Here is a 27698-nt window from a genome sequence, read left to right on the forward strand (position 1 = left end):
TGCTGTTGTGAATGTGCTGGTCTTGGAGAGCAGGAGTTTAGAAAATCCTTTAAAGATCTAAGAGAAGGAGGGGGAACAGGGTTTCCCCTGTCTTACTTCAAAGTGTCTCTTTCTCGACAAAGGTGTTTCCTTCAGTGTTTCTGGCTACTACACCTGTAAGTATGGGACCACTAAACTCAGGGATCTGATTTTTTTTTTTCTTTTTTAAAAGTTTTTTATATGTCAACTTTGTGAGGGGCCTCTGTCACTGCCTGACTTTCCTCTCAAATTCAGCTGTGGTGATGACTTCTGTAATCTAAGTGTGACAAAATCACAGTGCACTCTGTTGTGCAGTGGGGAGGAAATTGGTTGTTAAATGGTTATTAAATCTGTTCTTTTGTCTGGGTTTGGGAAAGCACTTTGAGATGCTACTTGTTCAGCTTATGCCAGTCATTTGCTCTGTCCTGCAGGACTAGCTGGATTTTTCTCTGGCGCTTCAGCCAGCAGATGCTGACTTTTGTCAGCAGAAAATAGGTCTGTAGCTAGAACTGTTTGCCTTTTATCTTCCCTTTCTTCTGGTTTTGGTGTTACGTTGATCTACCGAGTCAGACCTGTGGTCTGCTCCTCCTGTTTACCGCTCGGGGAGAGCAGATCCAATTTCCTGACTCCGTGGCTTTGATGTGGTGGGACTCTGTAGAGAGCTCGCCAGCTCCCGGAGAGGGATGCGCTCCAGGAGCGATGGCACCTCTGGACCTGTTGTGTTTGAAGGCAGCTTGGAACAAATACGTGACAGGACGGGTTTCGTGACAGCCTCTTTCCCCTCATACATCTCCGTGAGATCCCAGCGGGAACACTATACTGCCCGTAGCTGATGGGTGTTGGAGAGGCGGGGGGGAGCTACCTGGCCACTGCGAATGGAGTGGGGCCGGGCCGGGGGTGCTGCGGGCTGGGCACTGGGAGCGGCCCGGCCCTCGGCCTCAGCCCCCCTGAGGCGCCCTTCGGGGCGGGGGCTGCGCGGCAGGTGGAGCCTGGGCAGCAGGTGTGCTCGCAGCATTTCAATAAATCCTGGCAACACGGGGAGAGCTTTGGGAGGGGCTGTCCCGGGAGGTGGTGGAGTACTCGTCCGTGGAGGTGTTCAAGGAACGGCGGGACGTGGCACTCAGTGCTCTGGTCTGATTGACAAGGTGGTGTTCGGTTATAGGTTGGACTCGATGATGTCAGAGGTCTTTTTCAACCCGAATGATTCTGTGATTCTGTGCTGCAGTAGCCACGAAGAATGGGAAGGAATGGGGACGGCGGTCCGGACTGTCGGGCTCGCCTCGGCGGGGAGGGCTGCGCTGAACACCTTTGTCCAGGCTCCAAGGAGCCACGGTCGGACCGTTGCGATCGGGGCGGTTCGCAGGGACCGCGGAGGGGCAGGGTGGCCGTGGCCGTCCCGTTACAGCGGCCGGGCCCTTCCCCGCCCCGGCCCCTCCCGCCCCTCCGCCGCCGCCGCCGCCGCCATGTGACGCGGCCGCCGCTGGGGGGCGCCGCGCGCACGGGGCCGGTAGGGGGCGCCGGGCGCGCCGCCGCTCCGTGCAGCATGGCGGCGGCGGGGGCCGAGCAGACACAGCCGGAGCCGGCCGCCGGCGCCGCGCCCGAGGAGTCGTCGGACAGCGAGCCGGAGCAGGAGCCCGGCTCCCTGCAGAAGCTCATCCGCAAAGTCTCGACGTCCGGGCAGATCCGCCAGAAGGTGCGTGCGGCGGGAGGGGGCCGCGGGCAAGGCCTCGGGCTCCTGGCGGCGCTGCGGCCGGCGCTGCCTCCGCGTTACGCTCGGTGCCGCCGCCTCTCCCTCCTGCCCGGCACGGTCCGTGCCGCCGCCAGCCCGGGCCGCTGCTTTGGGAGTTGCCAGAGACCTCCGAAGCTTTACCCGAGGGCCTGCCACTGAGCCCGTCCCTCAGGGAGCTGCCGGCATTCCCCACACATCCCTCTCCTCTCCCCTCACAACGACCCCTCAGGGGTCTGCCTGTGACCACCTCACATCCGCCAAAGCACCCCTCAGGGACTCGGCCATTTCCCCCTTTTCCCCTCTTGGGAAAGTCTTTAATTGCAGCAAATAATGTCTGTGTTAGTGAGGTTTATTTATCCCGTCGTTTTCGGTGACAGCCCAACCATCCCTCTGGGTCCTGTTGGTGACCCCCAATCCACACCGCAGAGACCCCCTGACAACACCCCCAGTAGCTTTTCAGGCACTTGTGAACCCCAAAATGCCCCTCAGGTATCCCCATAATGAACTGTTTCTCAGGTGTCCGTTAAACAGCTGCCCCCTAAATGCCCTTCAGCGTCTGCCAGCGTCCCACAAACTGCCCCCGGTGCCTCTGTGAACCTTTCTAGTTCCCCTCCCCAGTAGCCCTGCTTAGGCCACCTTCTTCCCGGTGCCCCGGTTCAGACCTCCCAGAGAGCTTTACCCAGCTCAGTTGTCAGTGTATCCAGGCTTAGAAGAGCCCCTTCTTATTTTCCCTCCTTACCCTCTTTCCCTGTAGTATTTTCTTGGAGTCATGGAGGTCAGATTTGGGCTTCTATTCCCTAGTGCTGCTCCATTTACCTGGCATTTGAATCCTCAAGGGCATCCTCACCCCATGAAGCTGCATCTCCCCTTTTCTCTTCATGTCACGTTGGCATGGGCTCCTTCCTCACCTCCCCATGCCTTTCCCTGAGAACCTCTGCACATCTCAGCTGTAGCTCCCTGTCACAGTGTTCCATTATTGCTTTCCAACACTTCCCTCCTCCGTGGTCCTGTTGTACTTGGCACAAGTCACTGTCTCATCTTCAGAGCTCTGCTCTGGAAGGTGCAGCCCTCATTGTTCCCTGCAGTCATTGTGTGTGCCTCCCTCACCATCTTCCCATCCTTTTTGTGCATCCTAATTTTCTCCATCTCGCACTGTGCTGTTTTACCTTTCTGTAGCCATATAGCAATATTTAGCTTTCTGTTTGGTCAAGCAGTGATCTTGCAGCTGGTTAGTCTTTGTTTCCAGCTTTGTCTGTCCTGCTCTGCCTTCCTGGTAAGGTAACAGTCCTTTCCACCCAGATTCCCTTGTCCCAGTCATATTTTATCCTGCTGTGGCTTGTTCTGGAACAATACCATTTTTAGGGGCAGTAACAACATTCTGCAACTACAACCACAAATGTAGTTTTTCTGTATTGTTATTGTGAAAGAAGATGTGAAAGTTTCCTTCAACTTTAGACTGGGAACCAGGCATAGGGAGTTTCCTTTTTCTGTACTATTTTTATTATAGCAGCATGATTTTTCTTTGTAGCCACTAAGCTCCTGTGTAACTCTTGGACTGTTATGTCATGTATTTCTGCTTAGAAATACCAGGTTAGTTACTCTGTCATCACCTGCCTTGTGCTCACCTTGTCTCTGCAGCATGGACAAGCACAGTGCAGCTGTGGGGATGCAAAAGCTCGCTCAGCACTGGTGCTGCAGCTCAGTATTGCTTCTCTTGTACTCATAGCAAAGGAGAGTAAATGTCTCTGCATGGTGGGGTGTCTGAAGCATTGCTCAAAGGGCTCTTTTTCGTGCTGGCTGTTTTGCCCTGCTTTTAAACATAAGGCCTGCCATCATTCTGCTGTGCATCATTGTTTGGCTGCATTGGTACCAGTTATGAAGCCCCTGTGACAAAGTGCAGTTGTGTGTGAGGACCGTGATGGGGCTGCTTCCTCCATCTGTGAGTTGCTACTGGCACTGCCACTGGCTTCTTGGGCTGAGGCATTGCGGGGCTGGGCTGTGAGATGGTTCTTTTGACCACACCAGCAAACCCTGGGGCCCTCTAAACCTGTTGATGTTCTGTATCAAGCGGATCTCAGCAGTGCTGTAGCACCAGGGTGGCTTAAGCTAGACTGTTGTTCTGCTGTGAAAAAAATAAGCCTTTTGAGATATTTTCCTGTATCCGGAGTGCTGAATATTAAGAATTTGTCTTGCTGGAGATTGGATGAAACTTGGGATTTTTTAACACCACTTGTGGCAGAGGTCTCATGGGGAAAGGAAGGATGGATGCTATAGTCTGTCTCCATGGTGGTATTTATGATGAGTGCAGGGATACAAAGACTTTTCCAGTGCTAGAGTGGGAACTCTTGCTCATAGCAGGATGTTAGAGATGCTAAGGTGAAAGGCGCATTGGGTTGTATTTTTGTTTGACTATAGCAGAACATGTCCTCCTGTCTCTACTTAATAGTTTTCCCTGTTTCACATCACTTCTCATGTCAGCATGGCTGGAAAAAGACAAAACCAGCCACCTGTATACGCAAACATAAGCATATTAAGAACAGGGATTATAAACATATATTGTCTACAGCTATTGAGCCTTCTGTGTGTCAACCTGCCAAAAACCTTTGACTAAGTAGTGTCAAATTTTCCAAGCCCAGATATTATGGTACTCAGGATTGATTTGTTCTTTTGCTTGTTAATGTCATTTTGGTTTGTCATTGTCTTTTATGCATGCTGCTGCATGTATATGCTCTTTCCTTGCCCTCAGGGCAAGGAGCAAAGACAGCTTGGTGGGTAATCATGGTTTTGATGAGACTTTGAGGAGCTTACTTCCTTTGTAAAGGCAGATCTAATTCTGAATTTGTCTGTTGAATGATAGAATGCAGACTACTGTAAACTGTAGAAGCTGTTGGACAGGTCTGTCAGTGACAGTAAGAGATGCAGGCAGACTTTTACTATGGCCTGAGGATATAAATCTCTTCTGACCACATCTTTTGCTGCAGTTAGCTGAAGACGGTGCCTGTAAGTATAGCTAAATCACCATGGAAGCTGACTGTTATCACAGCTTGAGTGTGAAATCTGTTGTGGCCATGGAATTCCTCAGAATTTACTTGTTTGTCACAGTTGCAAGTGCTTTGAAGGTACATTTTCCTTCCTCTGGTCCTGCCATCTGTTTTCCTAGGAAATGTTGTAAAGTAGAGCTGCTTGCTTGCTTGCAAGACTGTAAAACTTCAGTGAATTTGTCTCAAAGCCCAGAGATTGTCCAGCTGTGTTTGAGTGAAGCAGCTTGCTGTGATAGTAGTGAGGCAAGTGGAATAATTTAGATGTTTAAGGACTGAGGTGTTGATGTGCAGGGTCTAAAGGCAAATCACAGATAATATCTCATCAGCTAAAAGACCTGTCCCTTGTGAGACAGAGGGCAGGGGAAGGAGAAGTTGAAGGCTCAGTGTTTGGAAAGTGAAGTACTGTGTTTTAACTACTTACTTGCTTTTTGCTAGAAAGAATTTTTGAGGCTGAGAAGAAGATATAAGGGAAGCATGTTTACCAGTCTTTTAATGATTATTATTATGGGGAAAGAATAAAGCCTCACATGATCCGGTTTAGCAGGTAACATGAGTGCTCTTGTTGCAGCTGTCTGAGAAGCAGAGGCTGAATTGTGTGCTTGATCAGCCATTTGGACACCTGATGGACTTGTACCAACATAAGGCTTCATAGTGCACTCTTTTAGCTCTTGTCTGGTCTCAGGTTGGTGTTGGTGCAGCTGCAGAAACTGTTGGTCAGCTAAGATTAACTATTTTTGAATGGATAGGAGTTAGGAAAGAGGTAAAATGAACTTAGAGAACAAAGATGTGTGTGAGGAGAGGCAACAGCGGGACCTTGCTCCCACCTCCTAAGCAGTGCTGAGACCTCAGCTGGAACCAGCTGAAGTGGTAATGTCATCTCTTTGTCACTCAGCATGGACCAAGGCACAGCAGTATCCTGGGAGCTGAGGGTATGAAACCAAGGAGTAGAGCACTTTTTTTAAGCTCTGACAGTAAGTGTGCTTCTTCCTTTGGACCTGACCTTTCATTTCCAGCATCACATTACAACCCTCAGAAAGCTGGAGGGTGGATGAACAGTCCATGTGCGCATTTCATTCATCAGTTCTGTGGGATTTCCAATGTGCCAGCTTTGGTATGTTGAGCTCTCAGTTTGTTTACCAGACAGGATTTCAGCAGCGTCCTTGGGTAGCATCAGGAGAACTTCTTGTTTAGACTAGTTCAGTCTAAGTCCTGTTTACTTTCACAAGCAATTTCTCTGTAATATTTTCATTTTTATAAGCATCTATCATTGCTTTGAACTTTTTAAGACAAGTTAGCAGTGTATATTTCACCAGAGTTGCAAACAGAGTGAGCAGCTCTCCAGACTTTCTGGGAAGCTGTCTAGCTCTAGTAGCAGAGATATGTCAAGTTCATTTATATTTTTAAAGCAGTACGGAAGAACTGGTGTTGAGCTTTATGCTGCAGTGGACAGACTGACGGTATCGGAACTAGCACATTTCCCTTCTCTGTGCTGTGTATCAGCTGTAGGTGATGCCTTTTTTGCTGTGGGAAGTTGTGATTCTCTTTCTGACCAGTAGCCTTGAAGTCTTGGAGCTGCCCTGCAGCATTAAAGCAGAAAAACAGGGAGAAACAAAATGTTTCTCCTGATTTTTTCTGAAGTTTCCAGATCATACTATGCTGAGTCCTCAGACATGGTGGGCAGCATGGGCAACTGAAGAAAGCTCATTTTGTTTCTTCTTGTATTGACTGTTAGATAAAATGTCCATTTTATTGGTAAAGAAGTGTTACTTTTATTTCTGGAGGGCAAATGTTTTAAGGTTTTCTGAGATTAGAGTGAAGAAAATGAGATGTTTATTAGTTTGAAATAGAAGTATTGAAAGAAGCATTATGATAAGAAGCACAGCATTTCAGTAAAGCAACATTGTAGAAGAAATAAGCAAGAAATGAGGAAGGAATTTTCAGGAATTCATGTTCTGTCTCTGGCATCTTCCACTAAAACATATTAAAATGTCAGTCTGGTTTTGTTTTGCTGCCTTCTAACAGGCTGTCTGAAAGAGGACATTTTTAGGATCTTCATGTGTCATAAATTGTAGTGGCTTACACTTTAATCCAGGTAGAAACTGCGAACTCTTCACCTAAAAAGAGTGAGACCTGTTGAAAAAGAGAAGTTTTTGTGATTGAACTAAGACTGAACCTCTTGAGCACAGGTTTAAGGACATGAATTTTCTTGGATTAGCAGCATGAACATACTAGTTTCTTCTTTGAGCGCCAAGACACAGGTAGGATTTTAGGCCGTACAGATGTTTCTGTCCCTTAATCTACATTCTGTTTCATGTATACTTCAGACTCCTCTGTTCTGACACAATTTGGGAAGCCTCCCAGCACTGTTTCCACTGGTGTACTGTAAGTTTGCCTTGCTGCAGGAGAGTTTTGGATGCTGTATGAAAGTAGCAGCTGTTACTTCCTTGTTAAAAAAAACAAAAACAAGAATCAACAAACCCAAACTAAAAAAACCCACCACACAACAAAACAAAGCACAAAACCACACGCACTTGAAGCATTTCTCATTCTTTCTAACTATAGATCAGGTTCCAAGAACTTAAGAGCTAACATTAAACTTTTCCATGTTTTGAGAGCATGGATTTACTTAGACCACATCACTAAAAAATTTCCAGTCTACTAATTATTCTCTGTAATAAAATTAGAGCCAAGAAAACATAGGTATTGAATGTATTGGTTTGATTGCTTGGGTTTTAAAAATTAAACTTAAGTAAAATATTTAGAGTATTTTCCTCTACCCAAAGCCTCTCATTACAGAAAAACTATTGAGTTATTACTTTGGAGGAGTACAGGATTATTAATGAAAATTGTGAAATTTCTATCTCCAGATTACCTGATTAGGAAATCCAGTATACCGTGAGACACTGTACCTTCTTTTGCTTCTTGTTTCACTAAGAATTTATGTGTTGCTTAAAGACAAAAGATGCTTCTGTTTGATACTGCAGCCTTGCAGGATATTCATCCAGGGGTAGCTGGATTCTCCAGGCAGAATAGCTGAGGCAGCAGCACTGTTCCACAGCATCTGCCATGGTTTGTGGTCCCTCCTCACACATTTTATATAAAATACTTCAGAAAGTAGTGAGCTTATTGTGCATGCCCTGTTCAGTAGTGCTGTACCTCTGCAGCAGCAGTGCAGTGATTCCACAGGGTATGGAACTTGCAGTCTGCAGGCCCTGGACCACACCTGGACATGGGAGCACTTTCATGGAGGAGGAGGAGGAGGAGGTCTAAAGCTGGCTGCTCTCCTCTCATGCAGAGAGGAAAAAGTTGGCTTGATAGCTACAATGTTACCACTTCAATTATGCAATTGATTAGTACATGATTGCTTCATTTGGTTTTAGAGAACTTTTTATTTCCTCACCATCTCATTGCTAAATTGAAAAGTTTTACATCTGATCATTCTTCTGATGTTGTGGTTTGCCTATTTTGAGAAAGGAAATGCCCTCTTGATCACATAATGCTTGTATCGAGCACATTGCATGTGAGACTTGCAAGCTTTAGTAAATTTATCCATGTAATTTTCTAGTGAGGAGAGGCGATAGGATCTGCAGTTTCCTGTAGGGAAAATGTAGATACATACTTCTTGTATCAAATGTAAGAAATCACCCAGACATGGGAACTAAGGCAGGTGGTGCAAGCTCCAGATATTGTCTTACTCCATGGGACAGCCACCTTCAGTGGTCTTTGAACAACAGAAATGTGTCTGATAAAACAGGGAGGGTGAGCTGCCTGCTCTTGGAACTGCTCTCAGCTGAGGCAGGACAGAGCACTCTCTAGAATGTGTAGATTTATCATTGAGGTTTTATTAAAAATCACTATTCTGGGAATTCACACCAGCCTGTTCTGTTCAGCTGAAAGTTAACAAAACGGTGTTCCCAGGGCTGTGCTCATCTTTTTTGTTGTTGCTGGTGCTGATCAAGAAGTCTTGGCATGGTCAAAGGTATTTGCAGGATATTAAAACAGGGAAAGTGGAAAAACAAATTAAAACTTTGCAGTATCCTTTAAAAACTATGTTAAATAGATCAGGAAAAAAAAACTTAAAAGCATAGGTTGTTTAATACATAAATATGGAAAATCTGATTACAACAGTTGTTACAGATGAGATAAAAATAAATTCTAAGATACCTAAGTATTAATTAAATGGCCAAAAGCCAAAAGCTGCTTTCTGCTCTCAAAGCAGAAAGCAAACCTATTTGAATACCAGTTGGAGTAAAAGGATGAGAATTTGGCTCTGCATCTACCAGTCCCTACCAAACAAGGCTCCTTGCAGAATTCAGTATCAGAGGTGATGGGAATCCAGACACAGTAGGAGGAAGCTGTCTTTCTTTCAGCCTCCTCAACAGAAGGGCAAAGGATTCAGTTTTCTTCCTCAAGGTATAACTTTCACTTTCCCATATTCTGAAGTTTTCTTACTGGTACTTTCTGCTGATTATTCCTTCCTGCTTGGCGAAGGTCTCCATGATGTTCAGAGGTGTGGGAAGACTGGGGTGGTTATGAGCGTGAGGATGAGATCTGCAGCTGTATTCTGCATGTGCTTTCCCATACATTTGCTGTTCTGTGCTCGCACTGGTCACACTCCTCAGCCTGGTATTTGCTTGTCAGATGGCCCTGACAGCCCACTATGCTGAGTGCCTGGCTCTGGTGAAGTGCATAGTGGGGCTTAGACATGTGGGTTTTGGTAGTAACTTGTCTCTTTGAATGCGAATGAATAAGAGTGTGACTTAAGCTGGGCTGTACAGGCTGCAGTGTTAGAGGGTTCTGTGTACAGGCTATGATTCCAAATGAGGTTCTATTGCTGTGCCTCATCAGTAGAGCCATGTGCTTCTGAGTTCAGATGGGGGGTTCAGTGGTGCTGGTGCATAGCTTCTGACAGGTGTATCTCAGAAGGCTTTACAGTAGGTAGCATGTTTTGACATTTTTTGTGTATGGGGAAAATGCCCAAGGTAGGGATATAGTCATATATATATATATATATAATTTTAGATGGTAGAAAAAAATAACAGTCAAACTTTTCATGTTTATATAAAGTTCACATTTAATTAGTACCCTTTAAAATTTTATTCCACTCCAGAATTTTCTGGTAGCTATTAAGCTGTTACCTTTTTGGCTTTAGTTATCTTTGTAGATGGCTTTTAGTCCTTATCTTCCAGCTTTGGTACAGTTTGACTGGCATTTTGTGCTCAGTTTCCCTCTTGTGATAAATGTGTTTGGGAAGGATGCTGGGAGCCTATGAAAAGCATCCTGAGGCTTAAGCAGTTAGTATGCTAGGAGTTGTCCAGCCCCTAACTCATCCTTAATCAGTGTACTGGTATGTTTTTCATTCTCCCTTCTAAGTAGCTGAGCAGAATATTCATCTGTTTTAGTACTTTTCTTGGAGCTCTTTGACAGAGCTCATTTTACCAAGAAGCTGTGCTTTGATACTCTGTATGTTATATTTCCTTCCCCATATACATTTTCATGTGCTCTCAAATTGTTTTTCATATGGTAATTTGTTCACTTTAGGTCTGTGACTGTGCATGCCTTTTAGGAGAGCTGTTCATAATAGTAGCAGCTGAACCTGGTATTGAAAGAAGCTGGTTCAAAGACCTGTTCTTTGTTTATTGGCTGCAGCACTAACTAATGAAGAATGAAGTGTTTGACCATTTATCTGGCAAATTAAAACCTTTTCATTATTTATTTGATACCAATCCCTGATTTTACTGTGGATCCAGAGAATGAGCTTACATTACCTGTTTCAGTGAGATCTCAGCTACTCCATGGATAGGTTTCTATGCTCTGCTCTGGATTCTGTCTCAGAATTTGCAGAGAGGCTGTAGGAGAGCTGTCAGCCATTGCCCACCCTGGTATCTCACTGGGTGTTCCAAGTCCAGCTCATTCATCAGGACTGGAGGTTACAACAGAGGAGAATTGGGAGGATGATTATTAGGAGAGTTTTTCAAGCTTCCCCATGTGGTTGTACAGAGCTATTGTATTGTAACCCCATTCATCAGTTGTAGTGCTTGGCTTCTGTTAGTGGGCGTCTGACTCACTGCCTCAGCTTCCAGTTTGATACTTGATTCCAGCTCTGATTTTCTTCTGGAGTCCTTTTTTTGCAGTGAGTTCTCATAATGCCTTGCTCTTTTGATGCAAGTGAAAGAAATCTTAATGCAATTTTCACTTCTTCAAGAGCAAAGTGCATTTAATGTAGAATTCCCAAACAGGACTATGCAACTTGTAATTACCTTGTGCTCCCTTTTAGATCTGTATAGCTCTCTGTGTCCCGTCGTCAGAATTGCTTTACTGGTCCAGATTTCCCCTCTTGAAGCTTCCTGGAGTTCATTTCTAGGGTGTGACCACTGTCTGGTGGAAGGATGTTGCTCTCAAATTAGCTTGTTAACCCCTACCCTTTTGACATTTCATGTCTTATTCTGTGGGGTTGGTTAGATTTATTCTCATAGTTTCTTGGTCGGATTTACTGTGTTTTATTTGATTTTGAAATATTATTTAGTTTTGTGTTTATGACCACGGAGAGCTTTTATAACACCAGCTACTGAAACTATTTTGCCCATAAGGTACAGCACTCAGATTTGTACCTGCCCTAGCACGGCAAGACTATCTGGCCATGTTTAAGCACCTGCAGACCTACTCCTATCCTTTTTGCCATGGCTTACTCAAAATCAGTGACTAGATGAGGTTGTTTGGTCCCTGGGGTTCAGCTGCCTAATACACATCTATCAAGATAGCCCAGTTCTGCATTTACTTTTGCATTTTGTTTTCTCCTCTCTGCATTTGGTGCTTTGTTTAGTCAACCATTTGTTGTTTGGCATCAGGGTTTTGTGGTACGTACAAATAAAAACTGCGTGTGTCCTAAAGTTTTTACATTCTGAAGACACATGATAAATAGAGAAATCCACATGCTACTTTGGACTTAGAGTTTCGGATTCTTTAGTTGCTATTTAGATAGCTTTGTATAATTTTGCTGTTACCTTGTACTTAGTGCTTTTTCTGCATTGGAAACACGTGTCTGTGGAGCATAATTCTTGTTTTAGATATGCTGCACTGAGTAATTGTCCCTAAGAATATGTTATGATCTCAGCAGTGAAATAAGTTGCACTGTTCTTCCTTTGTGTCTATCAAACATGGTTTGGAGCCTCCCTGTGCCGAGGGACAGTTGCCAGCCTGACAGCTGGATAGTGCTTGATAGTCAACCTCAGTCTGGCTAATAGGGCTTGTTTTCCAGATTAGGAAATTAGTTTTATCAAGAGCCCTACTTCCAAATGGGGTGATAGGTTTGAGCTTCAGAAAAGGATTGTCTACTCATGTGTTTCACTTGGTGAGCAGTACTATGTGCAGGAGAACAGGGGATGTAATTTGAAAGTAGCTGAAATCTGATCCTTCCTAACTTTTATTAGAATCACTCATGTTATCAGTGTAGAAAGCATTTAATCTGTGTAGGCTGTCTCTGACCTCCTGACATGGGTTACTGACTGCATAGACACCTCACATGAGCAGTGCTGCCAAAAACACAACTGTCTTGCTGTTTTTCTGAACAGCTGTTAATCTTTTGGCTTCTTGTTCTTACAAGGCCGGAAGGGGAAACAGTGAAGCATAAGGGTCTCTTTTAAGTTCTTTTTTTAAAGTCCTCTGAGTTGTTTGAAACCATTTCTGTTGAGGTCAGTGGCAAAGCTTTTCTTTTGTCAGTTCAGAATTAGGCCTGAACCCTGCACCCATTTTGACAGGAGAAATCTGAAAACATACTATTGCTCTTCCTAAATGTCAAGTTTTGAAAAGGGATGAGCTGGGGAGAGGATTGTGTATTGCTTGCCATAAACTGATTTTTTTTTCTGCAGGAAGTTGCTGTCCTTCAAGGCCAAAGATAAATACCAAAATGTTAGAAATTCCCTAGGCCTTGCCTTCTTGCCTTTCAGTTATCTAATTTTAGTTTTTTCAGACTTCTGAAGACACTCTGCTATGTGCAGTGTTGTCTTAAATTGTTGGTTTGTTCAGTAACCTTTTTTATACCTTTTTACACTGACTTGTAATATGATAAAAGGGGTCAGTGCTGAAAGTAATAGCATATCATTTTACACAAGAAGAGAATTCATTTTCATAGTGTTATCTGCCCATGGAATGCCATGCCACAGGACACCACACTGGAAAGGGACTCAGCTGGACAGAAAATAACCTGCATAGTTCCATTGCAAACAATTTTAGTATTTATCCTGGATAGGATGCACATAATTAAACCTCAGAATGTTTTAGGGCAGTAGCTTTTCCTGTAGAATCCAATATATGATACTTAAAATAGATTTAACACTCTCTTTTCATTATGGGAGAAACAATTTAATTTTTATCTTGATGAATTACATGCCCAGTAATCTGATCAGAGTAGATCTTCAATTAAAAATCTGCGGAGAGGCTGGGGAGCAGAAGTAACTGTTCATCTCCCCCCTTTTATGTTATTTGTGTCTCTTTGTAGTCAGGTCCTTTCCCCAGTTCATTTTCTCCAGCTGCATTCCTCTGCAAGTAACAAGTCCTTTGGCTGTAAAGTCAAAACAGAGGAGGAGAAAGGCAGCGATGTCTACATCATTTTATAAAGTCATCATGATCTTATCTCCAGCCCTTTCCGCCCAAACCCACCAAACTGTGCTGAGTGCCTATAAATAGCCCAGCTGCTCTTGTGCAGAGATGGGCAGCACTGAACCAGAGGCATGTTTGCTGTGTGCAGAATGAGCGCTCCTGCTCTGGCCTTTCATGTCTGAGCTGGGTAGCTATGAGGTTTTCTATAGATAGAGCCTGGCAATGACAGAAACTGCTGCTTAGAGCGGGGCAAAGTGACCTCTGCAAGTGTTGCCTTTTGGTAAAAAAAAAAAAAAAAGAACAAAAAAAGAGGGTTTAAAAGAGGAATGGAGGAATGCATGTCTTGTGCAGAGGTGAGTGAGCCCAGCTGAGGTGAGGGAGCAGGTGGGAGCAGTGGGAGCTGAGGGAAAGCAGAGGCATTGTTTTGCTGAGGGTTACTGTGCTGGTGGGCTGGGCAAGAGTTTGGCTAAAGTGATGCTGCCTGAGCCTGGGGTGTATAAGGGCTCTGGCTGACCCCAGTTTAACCATAGCTGTAAATAAGCATAGCAACAGAACTCTGAAATCTCCTCCTGCAAGTTGCTGTTTTTTGATTAGCCTTCTTGCTGACTTGATATCTTCAGTCTTTTCATCCCAGGAATCTTCCCCAGGATTGGTAGTTCCTCCCTGACTTTGGTTCAGTTCTCTGCAGGGCTTTGCAGAGTTCAGTAGCTGCTTTCTCTGTCTTATTTTTTATTTATATGTGTTTTTTCCCAGGGAATGCAGAAATCACTCCATGTTTCTGTCTTAAGCTGAAAAATATGCCACTTTCCAAATATGCCATTTTCCAAAAAGAGCTGCAGAAATGTGTGATTTCTTTAGCGCAGTAATTTGGATGCTGGTACTTTACATTTCTCTTTGATACTCAGGTGCTGGAGTTAAGATAACTTGTGATTGAAATATATATTTTAGTGGGTTTTCACAGAGTTGGTGAGTGCTGTTTGTTCCACTTGATACATGGGGGATGGAGACATACAGGGTGAAAATTGCTTTCTTGGGAGCTCATAAGAAGTCCATGGCAGAGTAGGAGCATGAATGCATCTTTCCTGGTTCCAGACGACTGCCCTCAGCTCTGGCCTTGCCTTCAGGGTTGTTTCAGTGAGGGATGCTGTTTGATCTGTCTTTGCACTCAAATTTCTTTTATGCTGAAGCTTCAGCTAAGATAACGTCTGAATTTTGGATTATTGATGTAACACCATCTCTAAGGTGGTTTAACATTTTGTTTCTGGGTATTGCTATGGTGTGTTTAACTTCTGAACCCTAAAGCCACTCCCAGATGCTTTATGGCTTCTTAGAGTGTATTCCTGCTGCTGTGTCCTGTGAAAATGAGTGCCAGGATGCCTTTCAGTGACTGCTTCAGATCTGTGGGGAGCTGGTGTGGGAAACAACTATTTTCTCATAGGAGCTTAATCCTCAATTGTGCTTTTTTTTTTTTTCCTCTTTTCATTCTGCTGGAAGTTCTGTGGAGTTTGGCAATTCTCAGTTGAAGCAGGCACACTAAGTTGGTGTTTGCCTGAGCACTTGAAGGTATTTATTTCTTCTAGTGTTCAGGTGGCTTTGTGAAACAGACCACTGGGAAACTTTGAGGCTTGGGGTTTGTTAACCTTGGAGCTGGCCAGGGCCCAGCATCCAAGGTAGACGACGTTCTTCCAGGAGACGGGGAGCTCCCCCCTTTTTCTGTTTCCCAACACAGTGAAGGAAGATTCTAGTGGCTTCTGTATCTGACAGTTCTCTTTAGGATCTGGTGGAATGCGGCGCCTGCTCTTTCTCAGCTGATTTGTGCATAGAGGCTTCACCATGGTGGTCCAGACCTTATGATCTCTCAGGCCAGTCTGAGGATTGCTCAGTCTAGCAAAAGAGAAGCATATATTGTCAGACGGATGTTTCTCCTTATAGTCAGCATTTTTTTCAAAGTGGTTTTTGAGGAAGCTTTGAGCTTGGCAAGGGCCAGTGTATGTGGAACGTATCAAAATCTGCAGCTGTTCCAAAAACTAAAGACACACATTAGAAATATATATAGCATTTTAAAAGGAGGTTTAATGCCCTGGAAAGGAGTTTTAAAATTAACTAAGCCCTGTGGATCAGTAAGAGTATTTATTTTGTGTGCTGTAGTAGCTTGGCGGTGTCCATTTGGTGCTGTTTGTGAATTGATACTTATCAGCCACCTGACTGTTACAAACCTGAATTCCATGGAGACCTCTGGTATGTTAAAGCTGTGTCATTTTTCTGGCACTAAGATACAGAATAACCTGTCTTACAAGATTGTCAGACGGTTTGTGTCCCGTGTTTTACCTGAATGTTTATCCTGTTGGGCTCTCTCAGCAAGTAGGTTCCTGCAACTGTTTTGGGGAGAGAAGTAGGTTTCTTGTGGTACCAAGGCATGACATAGCACTGCTTGTAGCTCCTAGGCAGTATTTGCAATCAGGAAATTTGGGGTTGGACATTCAGCCTCAACTTTTTTGCCTTTTGTCTTTCTGAGCTGCAATTTTTGAGGTTATTTTCATGTAGCTGTTGGTATTCAAACCTGAATAAAGCGCATGTGGATTAAATCCATATTCCCACAAATGCACAGTATAAGAACGAGCATATGAGTTTGTGTATGCTGGTATGTCAGTCTAGTTATAAAGCAGTTAAAGAAAAAAAATCAGTGTGCAAAGACAGTTTTGGCACCGCAGCCCTGGGAAATGGCAGCTGGCCAGAGAGTACTGAGGCAGGGCCAAGACTATCTGAAGAATACCAAATGCTAATGTTGGATATAGCACCTTCTTTACTCTGGTTTCACTCTTCACCCCCTGGGCTTGCAGCTTGCCACCTCTGTACCAAGTAGATGCAGTTCACAAGGCACAGAAGGAGGTAGAGACTGATATCCTGGGTGTGTATGTGCTGGTAATCAGATGCCAATTAAATGAAAGGTGCAATTACCTGCAACTGAAATCCGACCTGGGTGAGTTTAACTGTTACGCTCCCTGATTCAGATTGAAAATGCTCATTCAGTTTTAAGTTATTTATCTTCTTTGGTATCGTGATGGCACTGAAGACAAGGGTAAAACTGCACCGCAGTGTGGGTTGTGTGTTCATTAGTTTTATCTTGTGAAGGCTGCTCAGTTTTGCTGAATGAATCTATGAAATGCTTCCAGCAGAGGGCACTGAGGTTATTGGTCTCCAACTCCAGTTCCCCTACGGATGTGTGCTGGAGGAGCAGAAAGCATGCCTGTCAGTAAAACCTGTGCTTCACCCCTCTCCTCTGATGCTTTTTGTAGACTGTCATCAAAGAGGGGATGCTGATGAAACAAACCAGCTCCTTCCAGCGCTGGAAGAGACGATACTTTAAGCTGCGAGGACGAACACTCTACTACGCAAAAACTGCTAAGGTAAGGTCCTGACAGTACCTGTGAGACCAAGGAAGGAAGTCAGTAGAGGGGATTTGGAGGCAGATGTTTGTCAGTGGGGAGGCAGCCCTCAGCAAAGAGCTCTTTAGGCACTGGTCTTCAGGTTTTGTAGATACTAGAAGATCCCTGTGTTTTGCCTCACACTTGGGAATCCTTGAAGTGAAGCATCATGTGGACCTGTGATACTGTTTTTCTACATTTTTTCTCCCTTTGGTGCATGTTAGTAGGGAATGGACTCTGAATCAGTAGATGGAAGAGAATACAAATGAAAAGAGAAAGTGCAGTAGACAAGCAAGGCTAGAATTTATCAAATCAGAGCTGCTATGCATCTGGTTTAGTATGTTGATAGTCAACTAGATATAAAACTGTCTCCTTTCACAAGGACAAAACCTACAGTTATTTGGTGCTCTTTTAAAATAATCCTTCAGTAAAAAGAAAGTCTTTGTATTCACTGTCTGAAGACAGGCCAGAGTGATCCTGAGTGTATGGAACTAGATTTCCTTAATGTTGTTGGTGCTGTGTCTTTCCTTCAAATCATAAAAGGCTGTGATACAAAGCATACTAGGCAAACTCCCTTTGAGTCTGCTGCTTGTACATTGGATTCAAGAATTTACTAAGATTTTGAATTTTTTCTTTCCAGTCCATTATTTTTGATGAGGTGGATCTGACAGATGCCAGCGTAGCAGAGTCCAGCACAAAGAATGTCAACAACAGCTTCACGGTAGGACTTTTTGCACTATTTTCTGTTCTTCTAGCATCTTTTCCCCACATCCCATCTCTTTAGCAGTTAAAAAACACCTGAACAATCTTCACAGCATCTTTCACAAAAAAAATCAGAACAAACTTACTTTTCTTTACAACATGATAACTCATATTTGTGCATGTGGGAAATTACCTCAGGGAAATACCTCAGCTTACTATGTATTGTGCTGAGACTTGGCATTCAGGGATTTTCTTCCCTGTAAGCTAAGAGGGTTTGATAGAACCTGTTTGCACAATGGGACAGAAAAATTTGTTCTGCTGAGGGAGTTGGAGGTGATGTTCATGTTCATGCTGGAGATCTTGCTAAAGGAATTTAGTTCTTCCCATAGGCATTAAAATATGTAAACTTATTTCTCTGACTCTGTGTGTGTATGTGTGTGTTTATATATGCATGCTATATATAGTGGGAAAGCAGAAGGAGGAATAAAAAGAAATAGCACAGAAATAACTGTGGGATTGGTTCAAGATACTCATTAGATGTGGAATGTGTGCTAAGTAGTTGCAGTCTGGAAATGTGGTGGTGTCCCTGCTTCATTTTCTCCGGGCTCAGGAACTGGGAGGAAAAATGATTGTATTTCTAAGGTGCAGGTGTTCTGCAAGCTCCAGTTTGGGGGAGCACCTGGTGTGCAGAAAAAAGCCATTACCATCAGCCTTGCAGGATGAGTGTTGAGCTGGTGAGCAGCAGCAAACCTCCACACAGCTCCTGAGGGGCTCAGAGCAGAGGAAAAGGAGCGCCTGGGGAAAGGAAGGTTTGCTCCAAGGCAAGGTGAAGGGGGGAGTAATCCAGGTGGAGGGAGGAATCCCTCCTGGTCCTGCAGGTGGTGACCAACACTGAACAGTGTGCCTTGTACTGCAGCAGGAGTGATCTGCTGCTGTAAACATCTGCCAAAGAGCATTTCTGTTGAGTAGCTGTAGCTTTTGGCTTTGCAGTGCCTGTGTCCAGATAAAACTCCACCACATTCCCAAAACTTGAAAACACATTCTACATCCATAGTTGGATAGGTACATCTGGATGTTGTAGTTAAATATTGAATTCAAGTGTCAATGTTAGAGTACAGAGAAAAAGTTTATGCAGTGATTTGAGTAGGGGACATGTTTTCAAGAATGTGATGTTATTTACCTATTAATAAAGCATTTTATCCTGAATCCTGCTTCTCAAATATAAATAAAGACTGATTTTTCAGGTAAGTGTACTGTTCCTGTGCTGCTTACTGTTGTAGTTGGGAGAGATTTAACATCCATCAGGAAGACTATGTTAGGGACAGAAGGAAGTAGTGTATTTGCTCCCTCAGATTGCCCCATACAAGTCAAACAGTGAAGAGTTATTTCCAAGACTCTGGTATTAGACTCTGTCAGTTCCTGCCTTCCCTAGCTGATAAAAGGTAAAGAGCTACCTTGAAATTCAAGGTACAGTTCCTTATCAGTCTCCAGCTGAGCAGTGTATCATGGTGCTTATGTAAATACAAGAAAAACATGTTTCCTCTTAATTTCTATCTGCTCTTTCTGTCATGGCTTATGGAGGTGACTCGCTTACCTTGAGCTCTAAAAACACTTAAGAAATTCAGAAGGTGGACTAGTCTTGCTGCTGTTTGCTCTGTTACATCATTGCTCTCACTGCTTTTTATTCTTTGCAGTCATGCAGTTTTCTGTTGGTTTTCTTTGAGATCCCTCTGCTTCCCCGTTGTATCTTCCTTTCTAAAATTCAGACTTTTTTGATGCATTTATTTTCCCTGTTTCAAATCAGTGGGTCATACGATTTCAGGTTTCCTCCTAAACTGAAAATATGTAGCTTTGGCGTTATAATCAGAGTTCTGATTTTCTTTTTGTTTTTTCATTTTCTTCAATGGAGGCTAGTACTTGTGGATTTATATAAGAATGGTTTCTTTCTGAGAAAACTCAGTCTCTGTCCAGACACCTGCCTAATGTATAGATTCTGCAGGTCAGGTTGCCTGAATGATACCTCTAACTTCCTGACAAACACCAAAAACATCAGATAAACCATCTGGAGGAGCAATGTCCAAAACAAAGGGGTAATAAGGACTGACCAGTCAGAAGATCAACTCTTGAAAGTGTATTGAGGTGCATGGGGAGGCAGCGTCATGAGAGGAGAAAACCAGAGCATAAAGCCAGGGAAGGTTGTGCTGCATGGATAGAGGAATAAAGTGAAAAAATAGCTGTCAGTAAACTTTTTACATAGGACATGACTGACAGGTAATTTGTTTGCTCCCAGCAGGAAGGAGAGCAAGAAAAATGAATTTTAGGACACCAACTTCTTCCTCTAAAAAAGTGTGTAATAACAAATTCCACCATGGTTTTCTTGGTTGATCTTGCATAGTTTCCTCAGTAAGTGTATCCAGTTTGCAATGGGGACAGTTTTCAGGACTGCTACCTAGAGTTAATCGATAGATGACTATAGAATGGGCTGGGAGCATGTGACATGGGACATTTTTGAGCTTACAATGTTGTACAGCTCCATTCCCTCACGTGTAATGAGAAGCTTTATGTTTAACTTTGTTCCTTTAGGTCAGGCAGTGTGGCTGCAGAGGTATTTAACAGGAAGCCTCTGGGAACAAATCTTACAGCAGCCCCATGCCAGAGCTCTGTTCTCTCATTAGGCCTCTAGGCTGGTTTTTGGTTTGGTATTTGCTGGTTCTGTCACATCTCTGCCATCTCTGTCCTTGAGAGTCAGCTGTCTACAAGATAAATTCTTCTGGGATGTCTGGGCTGGTGCAGGTGCTTTTCATGTATGATCCCTTGGTACGTGGTGTATAGATCCCTCCCCAGCCTTTTCCTAGGGTTGCCGTCTTGTACAGGCCTTAGAGAAAATCTGCTGTGGCACAAATGCAGTGATAGGTGTGCTGTCCTGGGAGTTCAGGACCCTTTATTTCAAAGCGAGCAGTCAACTTTTAGCCTAGACTCTTGCCATCAGTGTGTGCTGTGTTGTGCTCCTAACAAAATAGAGATCAGCAGCACTGGATGGATGAGGACAGAGCCTGGCCCTGATTTCTGAGCAGCTCTTTCTTAGCCATACTCTCAAAACCTCTTGTGATTTCTAAAAAACAGATTATTTGGGATCACACTGGGTGCATTCCCAGTGAGACTTCCGCTCTTTCCATGAGCAGTTTTTTCTTGGACAGTGCAGTTTTGCCATAACATGATTTGTTAAGGTGCCCACATGATGGACTAGCATGCAGTTATGTGAGGAGCATTAAAACAAAATCTGCAATGAGGATGAGTTCCATACTTTAACCTGGAGTAGTGTTTTCTCAAGATAATGCTGGGAAGCCTAGGTTTTACTGATCTCTGTCTCAAAATGATCTGCTTTACCTGTTTCACAGACCTGAACCATCCATTATGCCTGTTCTCCCCTGGGACACCTGCAAGGTCTGGGGGACACCAATCACTCTCTTGCCTATTGCTCAGGTCAACACTTTGCCACCACAGCTGTCCCCTCAAAAGTCTTTAAAAACACTTTGGATCATCTCCTTGGGCCCATTTTTGTAAGTGTTTGTGTGGTGAGCAAATTCTTCCTCCTCAGACTGGTGTGTGGGCTGAAGATCTGCTCTTTTCTAGAAGGTGCCAGCTGAGTTAAGCCTGCTGCCTTCAGTGTAGCTGGTACATTTAAAGGAGTAGTTCCTTATCAGTTCATTGACCCTTTCCTGCTTTGTGGAGGATTTGTATAAAGATAAGGTATGTATTCTTTAATACTAGTCAACGCCTGTCATTGTCAGGAGAGCACCTGGAAAGGACATCATATCTTCCCAGGTACATATTTTGTGTTCCAATATGATTATCACATGGTAGTTTGGTAAATGTTTTCCAGTTATTGCTACCAAATGATGGTGTGGACTTTGACCCTCATTCACATAACATGAATTACAACATTTACTTCTTCTCCCATCTGATTCAGAACTTTGAGATCCCACAGGAGAAATATCCTCTGTGTGGAGAAGGAATTCTTTCTGATGCTTTGGTGAAATGGAAGCTGGTTCAGAGCACGTTTTTGAGTGCCAGGAGCCATGCTAGTGACCCCTCCTCCATAGTTAAAGCTCTTCACTGGAAGAGGTGGAGCTTGAGCTCCTGAGCTCCTGTAAACCCTTTTTTGTTGGGAAGTACCTCTCAGCTCAGCCGCAGACAGGAAACAGCATATTATTACAGTCAGCGCCTGCCTCTCCACTTCATTGCCGTCAGAAGGAAACTTATCCCAGCTCCTCCTTAAGCAGGCAGCTAATCAGCTTGTGGCAAGTGGAACGTAGCTCAGAGAGACTGACCACAGACGAGACTAATCCTATTAATTGCATGTCAAGCAATCTGTTTAGGTTTTTTTCTGAGGGAGTAGGCTGCTCTGGACACTAGTTTAGAGGAAGATTGAACGTGAAAGGTAAGAGCAGGAGCGTGAGTTTTCTGGATTGAGCACTGGGAAACATGGCACCTGTGCCAGCATAACAGATATCAGAAGCTCAGGTTCTTTGGAATATGTTTGCTATGTGCTCTTATTCTTCAGGTGTTCTCTCCTGAGTGGATTTATGTAGATGTATTCTCTAGAAGAGGAGTAAAATGTGCCTGTGGTGCTGTTGGAAATGCTGCACCCAGTTAAGAAATACTGTTTATTAACTGATGATTCACCCTGACCAATGTCCCAGGGGAGAGGAAGTACTCAGGTTAGAATACCTCTTTTACAGAGCACTTGCATGACTGGAGGCAACAGTGGTTGTGGTAGGCTGAGGAAAAGGGAGTTGCTGGTGCCCCTGAATGAGAGAGTGCAGTCATCTCTGAGGAGTATGGATGGCATTCTCCAGCTGTATGGAAGCCTGAGGTGTGCTACAATTTTTTTCGTATTATAACCTTGTTACTTAGTACTGACTCTATTCAGCAGGGAAGTTGCCAGTTTCTGTCTTGTGAAGTTATAAGTTAGTGATCTCCAGAGTACGTATTTCTGCTGTATTGTCTCAGGGCTTATTAACGCTGTGGAGAAATAGCTTGAATTTTCCTTTCTGGTTAAGTAATCTTTCCTATAAACAGAGGGCAAAGTGCTTGAACTTGGGTAAAAAATTGAAGTACTGTCAGGCCTTCCTAATGGGGAGAATATGCTGTTGGTATTTGCAGTTCATTCACAATGAAGTGAAAGTACCTTTGCCGCTTCATGGTTTTGTGTCAAGTTAATTATTTATGTAGGTGCTTTTAAATTAAAATATATCCTTTCCAGCAGAGAAGGCAGTAAAGTCTTCTCTGAAGAGTTTGGTTTTGAAGGAAAATAGAGCTGCTGAAGCTACAGAAAATTTGCTCCTCCTGTCTAGCACTGGAGCTGTGTGCCTGTAAGGCACTGTTGGAAAAAGGAACCCAGATCAGAGGTTGGTTGTGCTGGTTTGAAATACAGGCTTCAAGAAAGAGTGTGTCACTTATTTTTATGAGGAGAAAGAATATAAGAACTTTTGTTGCAAGCTATTTGCAGGAAGTCATAGTTGGACTTCAAGCTTTGGCTGATAGAGATCAGGAAAGTATGTGTGGTTTGACACTTGCACAGATTCTCAAAACTGCCCTATGTGGCCTCAGCCCTCTGAAGAAAATGGATTTGAACGTATGCTCCAGGGAGTCACTGGGATTTCTAGCAAGGGAGAGGATTTTCCTCCCCTGCTTTCTCAATAGGGGGTTAAAGAGACCCAGGGAGAAGGCATCAGCTGGGCAAAAAGACTGATTAATCCAGTGGCATAGTGACACAGACCAGTCCCTGGTGTCCTGAATTCTCACAGAGTCGTGGATTGCCCTGTTAATATTCGGAAAAGGGAAAGATTAGGAAAGAGAGACTTATGAACAGGATGATTCTTTCTTCCTTGTTTTTAATCTTTCGTCTCTAAATGGGAAAAATTGCAGCACATATTGGAAATTCAGTTTTTGCTGGGGGTTGTTGTCTTTTCCACACCCATGTGTGTACACATTCAGGAATTGTACACTCTTTGCTAGTGCTTGTACTCTGTTTATATTGGCAGCTGTCAGAATTTCCTTTATAAGCAAGTGAAAAGATGAGTAGAGCCGTGTATTGCCATGTCTAGAATCACTCTGCTGGTTTTCAACCTTCATTAAGTGCAGTTCAGTCCCCATTTCCTGTCAGAACTGCTGCAGTTTCAAAATACTTTGCTATTTTAGTAGTTTGTAATCCAGACTTCAATGCAGTTTTTTTCTCCTTGAGAAAAGGCCCTTTGGTAAACAGACCATTCTGAGTCACTGTTAGTCAGTGAAAATAGTCATTTAAAATCCTTTCATGTCAAGGATTTTTGGGACTTTTAATCCAGCCTCCAGTGGGAGCTGGTCATTAGTCTGCTCTCATAAAAGAAGGAAAAATCTGGAGAAAAAAGAAGATAAACATGGAAGAAGAGTTAGAAAGTCTGGAAGAGGTTGCTGTGGGTGGAGAGATCTGGCGATTGCTACTGTATGTTACAGAGTGACTCAAAAATATGCATGAGGTTTTGAGAGAGATGAGACTACTGTAAGAAGAAGTTACACTGAACTTTAACTGTTTACTGTGGGACAGGATAGACAGGGAGCTGAAAAGTGAAGGAGACTGTTTGTGAAGAGCTTTTGCTTTCCTAGAGGGAAGTTAGCAGCTTCAAAATCATGTCTGCCCTTGTGTCTGAACACTGGAGGCTTTTGTTTGATAATCTGTTTGCTCTTTGTAACTGTCATGCTGAATTGGAGTTTCACCTACCTTCCTGAGCAAGACTGCAGATTTCAGCATATTCTCCCCTTCCAGGTGGGGGCACAAAGGCAGAACGATGCGTGGTCATTTGAGAATATGTTCAGCTTTACATGAAAGCTACTTTAGAAGGAAAAGGCTCCTTTTTGTGCGGGGAGAGGCTTGCTAGCATTACTTGCAGAAATGCTGCCTCTCTAATTCTGGTGCTTGTGATGGTGCATGAACAGGACTTTTCTTAGCCCAGTGTGGAAAGCTCCTGGGTTCATCAAGCTGTTGAAAGTTATTAATTTCCTTTTGCGCTAGCTACCAGCCTCTGTTCAACACTGCTAAAGTTAGGGGGCTGTGAGGAGCTGCTACTAACAATTAACTCTCAGTAATAGGACGTTTTCCTACCACTGATACGATCTTTTATTGCCCACTGCTGTGGTTTACTGGGTGCCTTGCCATGTGTGAGCCCACTGAGACAGCAGCTCTACCACTCTACCACAGCCCTGCCCCTCTGTTCTTCATGGATTTGCTTCTGTTTGAGTGAGTAGGAAGCTTTCTCTGAAATATGCTTTACCTTCCTAAACGGACCGCCCTTTCTGAACAGAGTGGTTCTGTTTAGGACCTCTTCCTGGCAGGATTGTGTCCTTTGGAAAACAGGTAAAGGGATGTATGTGCATCTGCTGCACGAGTGTGTGGGTAATGGAGCTGAGCTAAGATGCTTTGGCACTTGGTACAGCTGCCCTACCTGCTCCCACTGGGTATTGCTCCATCCTTGGAGATCTCTAGGGATTAACAGACCTGAACTGCCAGGAGAGTTGCATTTCTCACATGCTAACAGTGGCAAAGACCTTGCATGCTCTAGCTTTTGACATCCGTTAAATTGTTGCTAAAGTTTTAAAATCCTCTTCTTGTCTGTGCTTCTCTTACCAATTGCCAAGAACAGGAATGTGCCTTGTTTAGGAACAGTTTCCAGAAGCCTGTAGGAATGTGACCCTGGTATGAGAGATGATAACTTTCCCAGGGATAATGCTCTGTCTGGTCTAGTTTCCCACTACAGCATGGGGGAGGTTAGGGACTGGGAGAAATCCCAGATGGAGGGTCAGCATGAGTTGAACTTGACCTGCAGCACAGCATAGCACAAGAAGTGCCAGTGCTCAGAGAAGATGCACTGCTGCCCTGGTTCAGGAGGGACAGATTGCAAGGTGTGTAAACCTAAAAATGTAAAATAATGTAAAAATGGTCCTAAAGAGACCACAACACACTGGACCTGCTTTCCTATGGAAATGAGCTGTCCTGGATTTTACAGATTGAAAATGAAGGTAAAAGAGCCACATGGAAGTTGGGGATAAAATAGCTGGTGTATTGTGAACAGAGATTTGGGCACTGAGGGCTTTGAGGAAAATCTTGTTACTGCTATTTAAAGAAAAAAAAAAAAGAAGGGAAAGGAATTTGGCACAACTCTAAGAACATTAATGACTTGTTTTATTTGGTGGAAATGAGAGTTTCCATGGGTGGAAGATGGTCATTTTAGCAGGAAATTAAGACCTTGCAGTATAAAAAAACACACAAAACGGGTGCATTTCTTCAGTGTTACATAAAAAGCTACATTTTCTTTCCCATGTCATCCAGGTTTTGGGTGAAGAAAATTGGTGCAGTTCTAGAGAGCTCTAACTGACCTCTGTAGTGAGTTAATGGGACTGGATTTGTTGGCAAAACTGGGTGAAAGCTGAATTATGAAATACAGTAGGGCTGTAGTCTGTGGAGGAAGGCAAGGCTTGGACCCTTATGAGTCTGATACTCATATTATTGCTGTCTTCCAAACTGTAGAAACCTAGTAAAATTATACTGACTCACTGCCTAAGGCTTTGCTGGCCTGATGCTGAGCTCCAGATTGTTTCAGAAACAGCCATCATTGAGACAGACGTTAAAGATTTTAAGTGTTAAAGACTGGTTTAAATTTCAGATTTGTATTCTCTTCTCCCTTTTTCACAGTCTTCTTTTTTGTGTGTTTGCTGACGGAGTAGCACTTGCTAATCCACACTTAATCCATTTTGCCCTGTGTGAGTTCAGTAATTGTGTTTGAAACACAGTGGATTTGCTGGTTTGAGAGTCTTGCTGATGAATACAGGTGAGGTGTTTTACTGTATTCCAGTGTTCATTTCACTACTGCTGTTGCTGAAACAGGAGCTGAAATAGAAAAATGGCTGGATCCTCATTACAATCTCACCCAGTTTTCCTTCCTGAGTCTTGGACTCTCAGGATGTCAAGATCATTCTCCACCATACAGAGCAGACATAGCAGTTAGCTACAGGTGGGGGATGGTTTCCCTACCTTTGCCATATGTGATCAAACTGAAGGTTTTGCAACTTTTTTTATTTTTTCTAGTTTCTAGGTCTCTAGAGCTCCAGAAATTCCTATTGTCTCTATACTCAAGTAATCAACTGTTTGGAATAATGCAGGATCTCTTAGAGGGATTTATGGCTAGCACCTTTGAATGTAAGTCTATGTTGGAACAGGATATGAGTAAAAGGAAGCAGTCAGAATGAGCAGGTGTTCTCATACCCCCACTTTTGGCCATTCTGAGAAATGTACACATCAGGAAAATTATATTTAGCAAAGTTCAATATCCCCCCATCCCATCTCTGCCCGCAGCATTTCTTCTGTCAGCTCTGTGATTGGGCCAGTGTGATCTTAACTTGCTTTGCCATCTTTTGTGGTCACTGAGCTCACCAGATGTACTCTGATAACAAACAGTCCCAGGGCATGCTTGGCTAGACTGTCACTTTATTGCTGAGAAGTTTCTGGGGAGCCAGAAAATTCTCCAGGTGAGCAGAGATGATAAAGTTGGCTTGGGTGGCAGCAAGACAGGAGAATGAAGTTTATGCTCCAGCTGTTGGGGAGGGGAAGGTTACTCAGTACAACAAAGGGTGAAGTATATCAGATTTCTGTTTAAAATTCGGTCTAATATAGGAATCTTTTTTGGACTGCCTTGTGAATCTGATTATTCACAGCTGTTCATCAGGGAAGGACATCCAGGGACATTAGTCCATTTTTAGAACATGAAATGAGGAGTTTTCTTTGGTTGGCTCTGTTTGTTAACTGGCTGTATTGGAAATGTCAGTAAACTGGTGTTAGTTTTGGACAGAGGAGTGTGGGTCAGCATGAGAGGTGGGGGTTAACAGCTGGTAAGAGGGAATGGGCTATGTGAGACAGAGGAAATAAAGTTACATTTTCAGTGTTAAGAGTGTCTGTGCTTGCACAAGACAGCCAATGAAGGCATGGTTATTTTCAGATTTAGTTTTTTTTAGATTTAGAATGGGCAAGCTTGAAAATTGAGAATTTCTCTGATAGACTTGAGATGACTCATGGAGGGCACATACCTACTTCCTGGGGACCTGACTATCACCCCCATTTCTGCAAACGTATTTCAGGAGTTTCATATGCAG

At 43.7% G+C, this 27698-nt stretch overlaps 1 protein-coding gene across 9 annotated transcripts in view; it reads left to right on the forward strand.

The window, feature by feature from the left end:
* Positions 1–1545: 1545 nt before the first annotated feature.
* DGKD (diacylglycerol kinase delta) overlaps positions 1546–27698 on the forward strand; it is a 59158-nt gene continuing 33005 nt past the window's right edge. For 2 of the 9 annotated variants that reach the window (XM_058843415.1, XM_058843416.1), the window contains exons 1-3: positions 1547–1711; positions 16683–16793; positions 17452–17532. In XM_058843415.1, coding sequence (XP_058699398.1) covers positions 1562–1711; positions 16683–16793; positions 17452–17532 — 342 coding nt within the window. In that variant the 5' untranslated portion in view covers positions 1547–1561. Of the gene's footprint in view, positions 1712–3275; positions 3338–13523; positions 13740–16350; positions 16367–16682; positions 16794–17451; positions 17533–21741; positions 21955–22255; positions 22390–27056; positions 27078–27698 lie in introns of those variants that run through there. The other 7 variants (XM_058843418.1, XM_058843427.1, XM_058843417.1 and 4 more) reach the window with 7 other exon arrangements.

Source organism: Poecile atricapillus, chromosome 8 (assembly GCF_030490865.1).
Source record: "Poecile atricapillus isolate bPoeAtr1 chromosome 8, bPoeAtr1.hap1, whole genome shotgun sequence".
NCBI lineage: Eukaryota > Metazoa > Chordata > Aves > Passeriformes > Paridae > Poecile > Poecile atricapillus.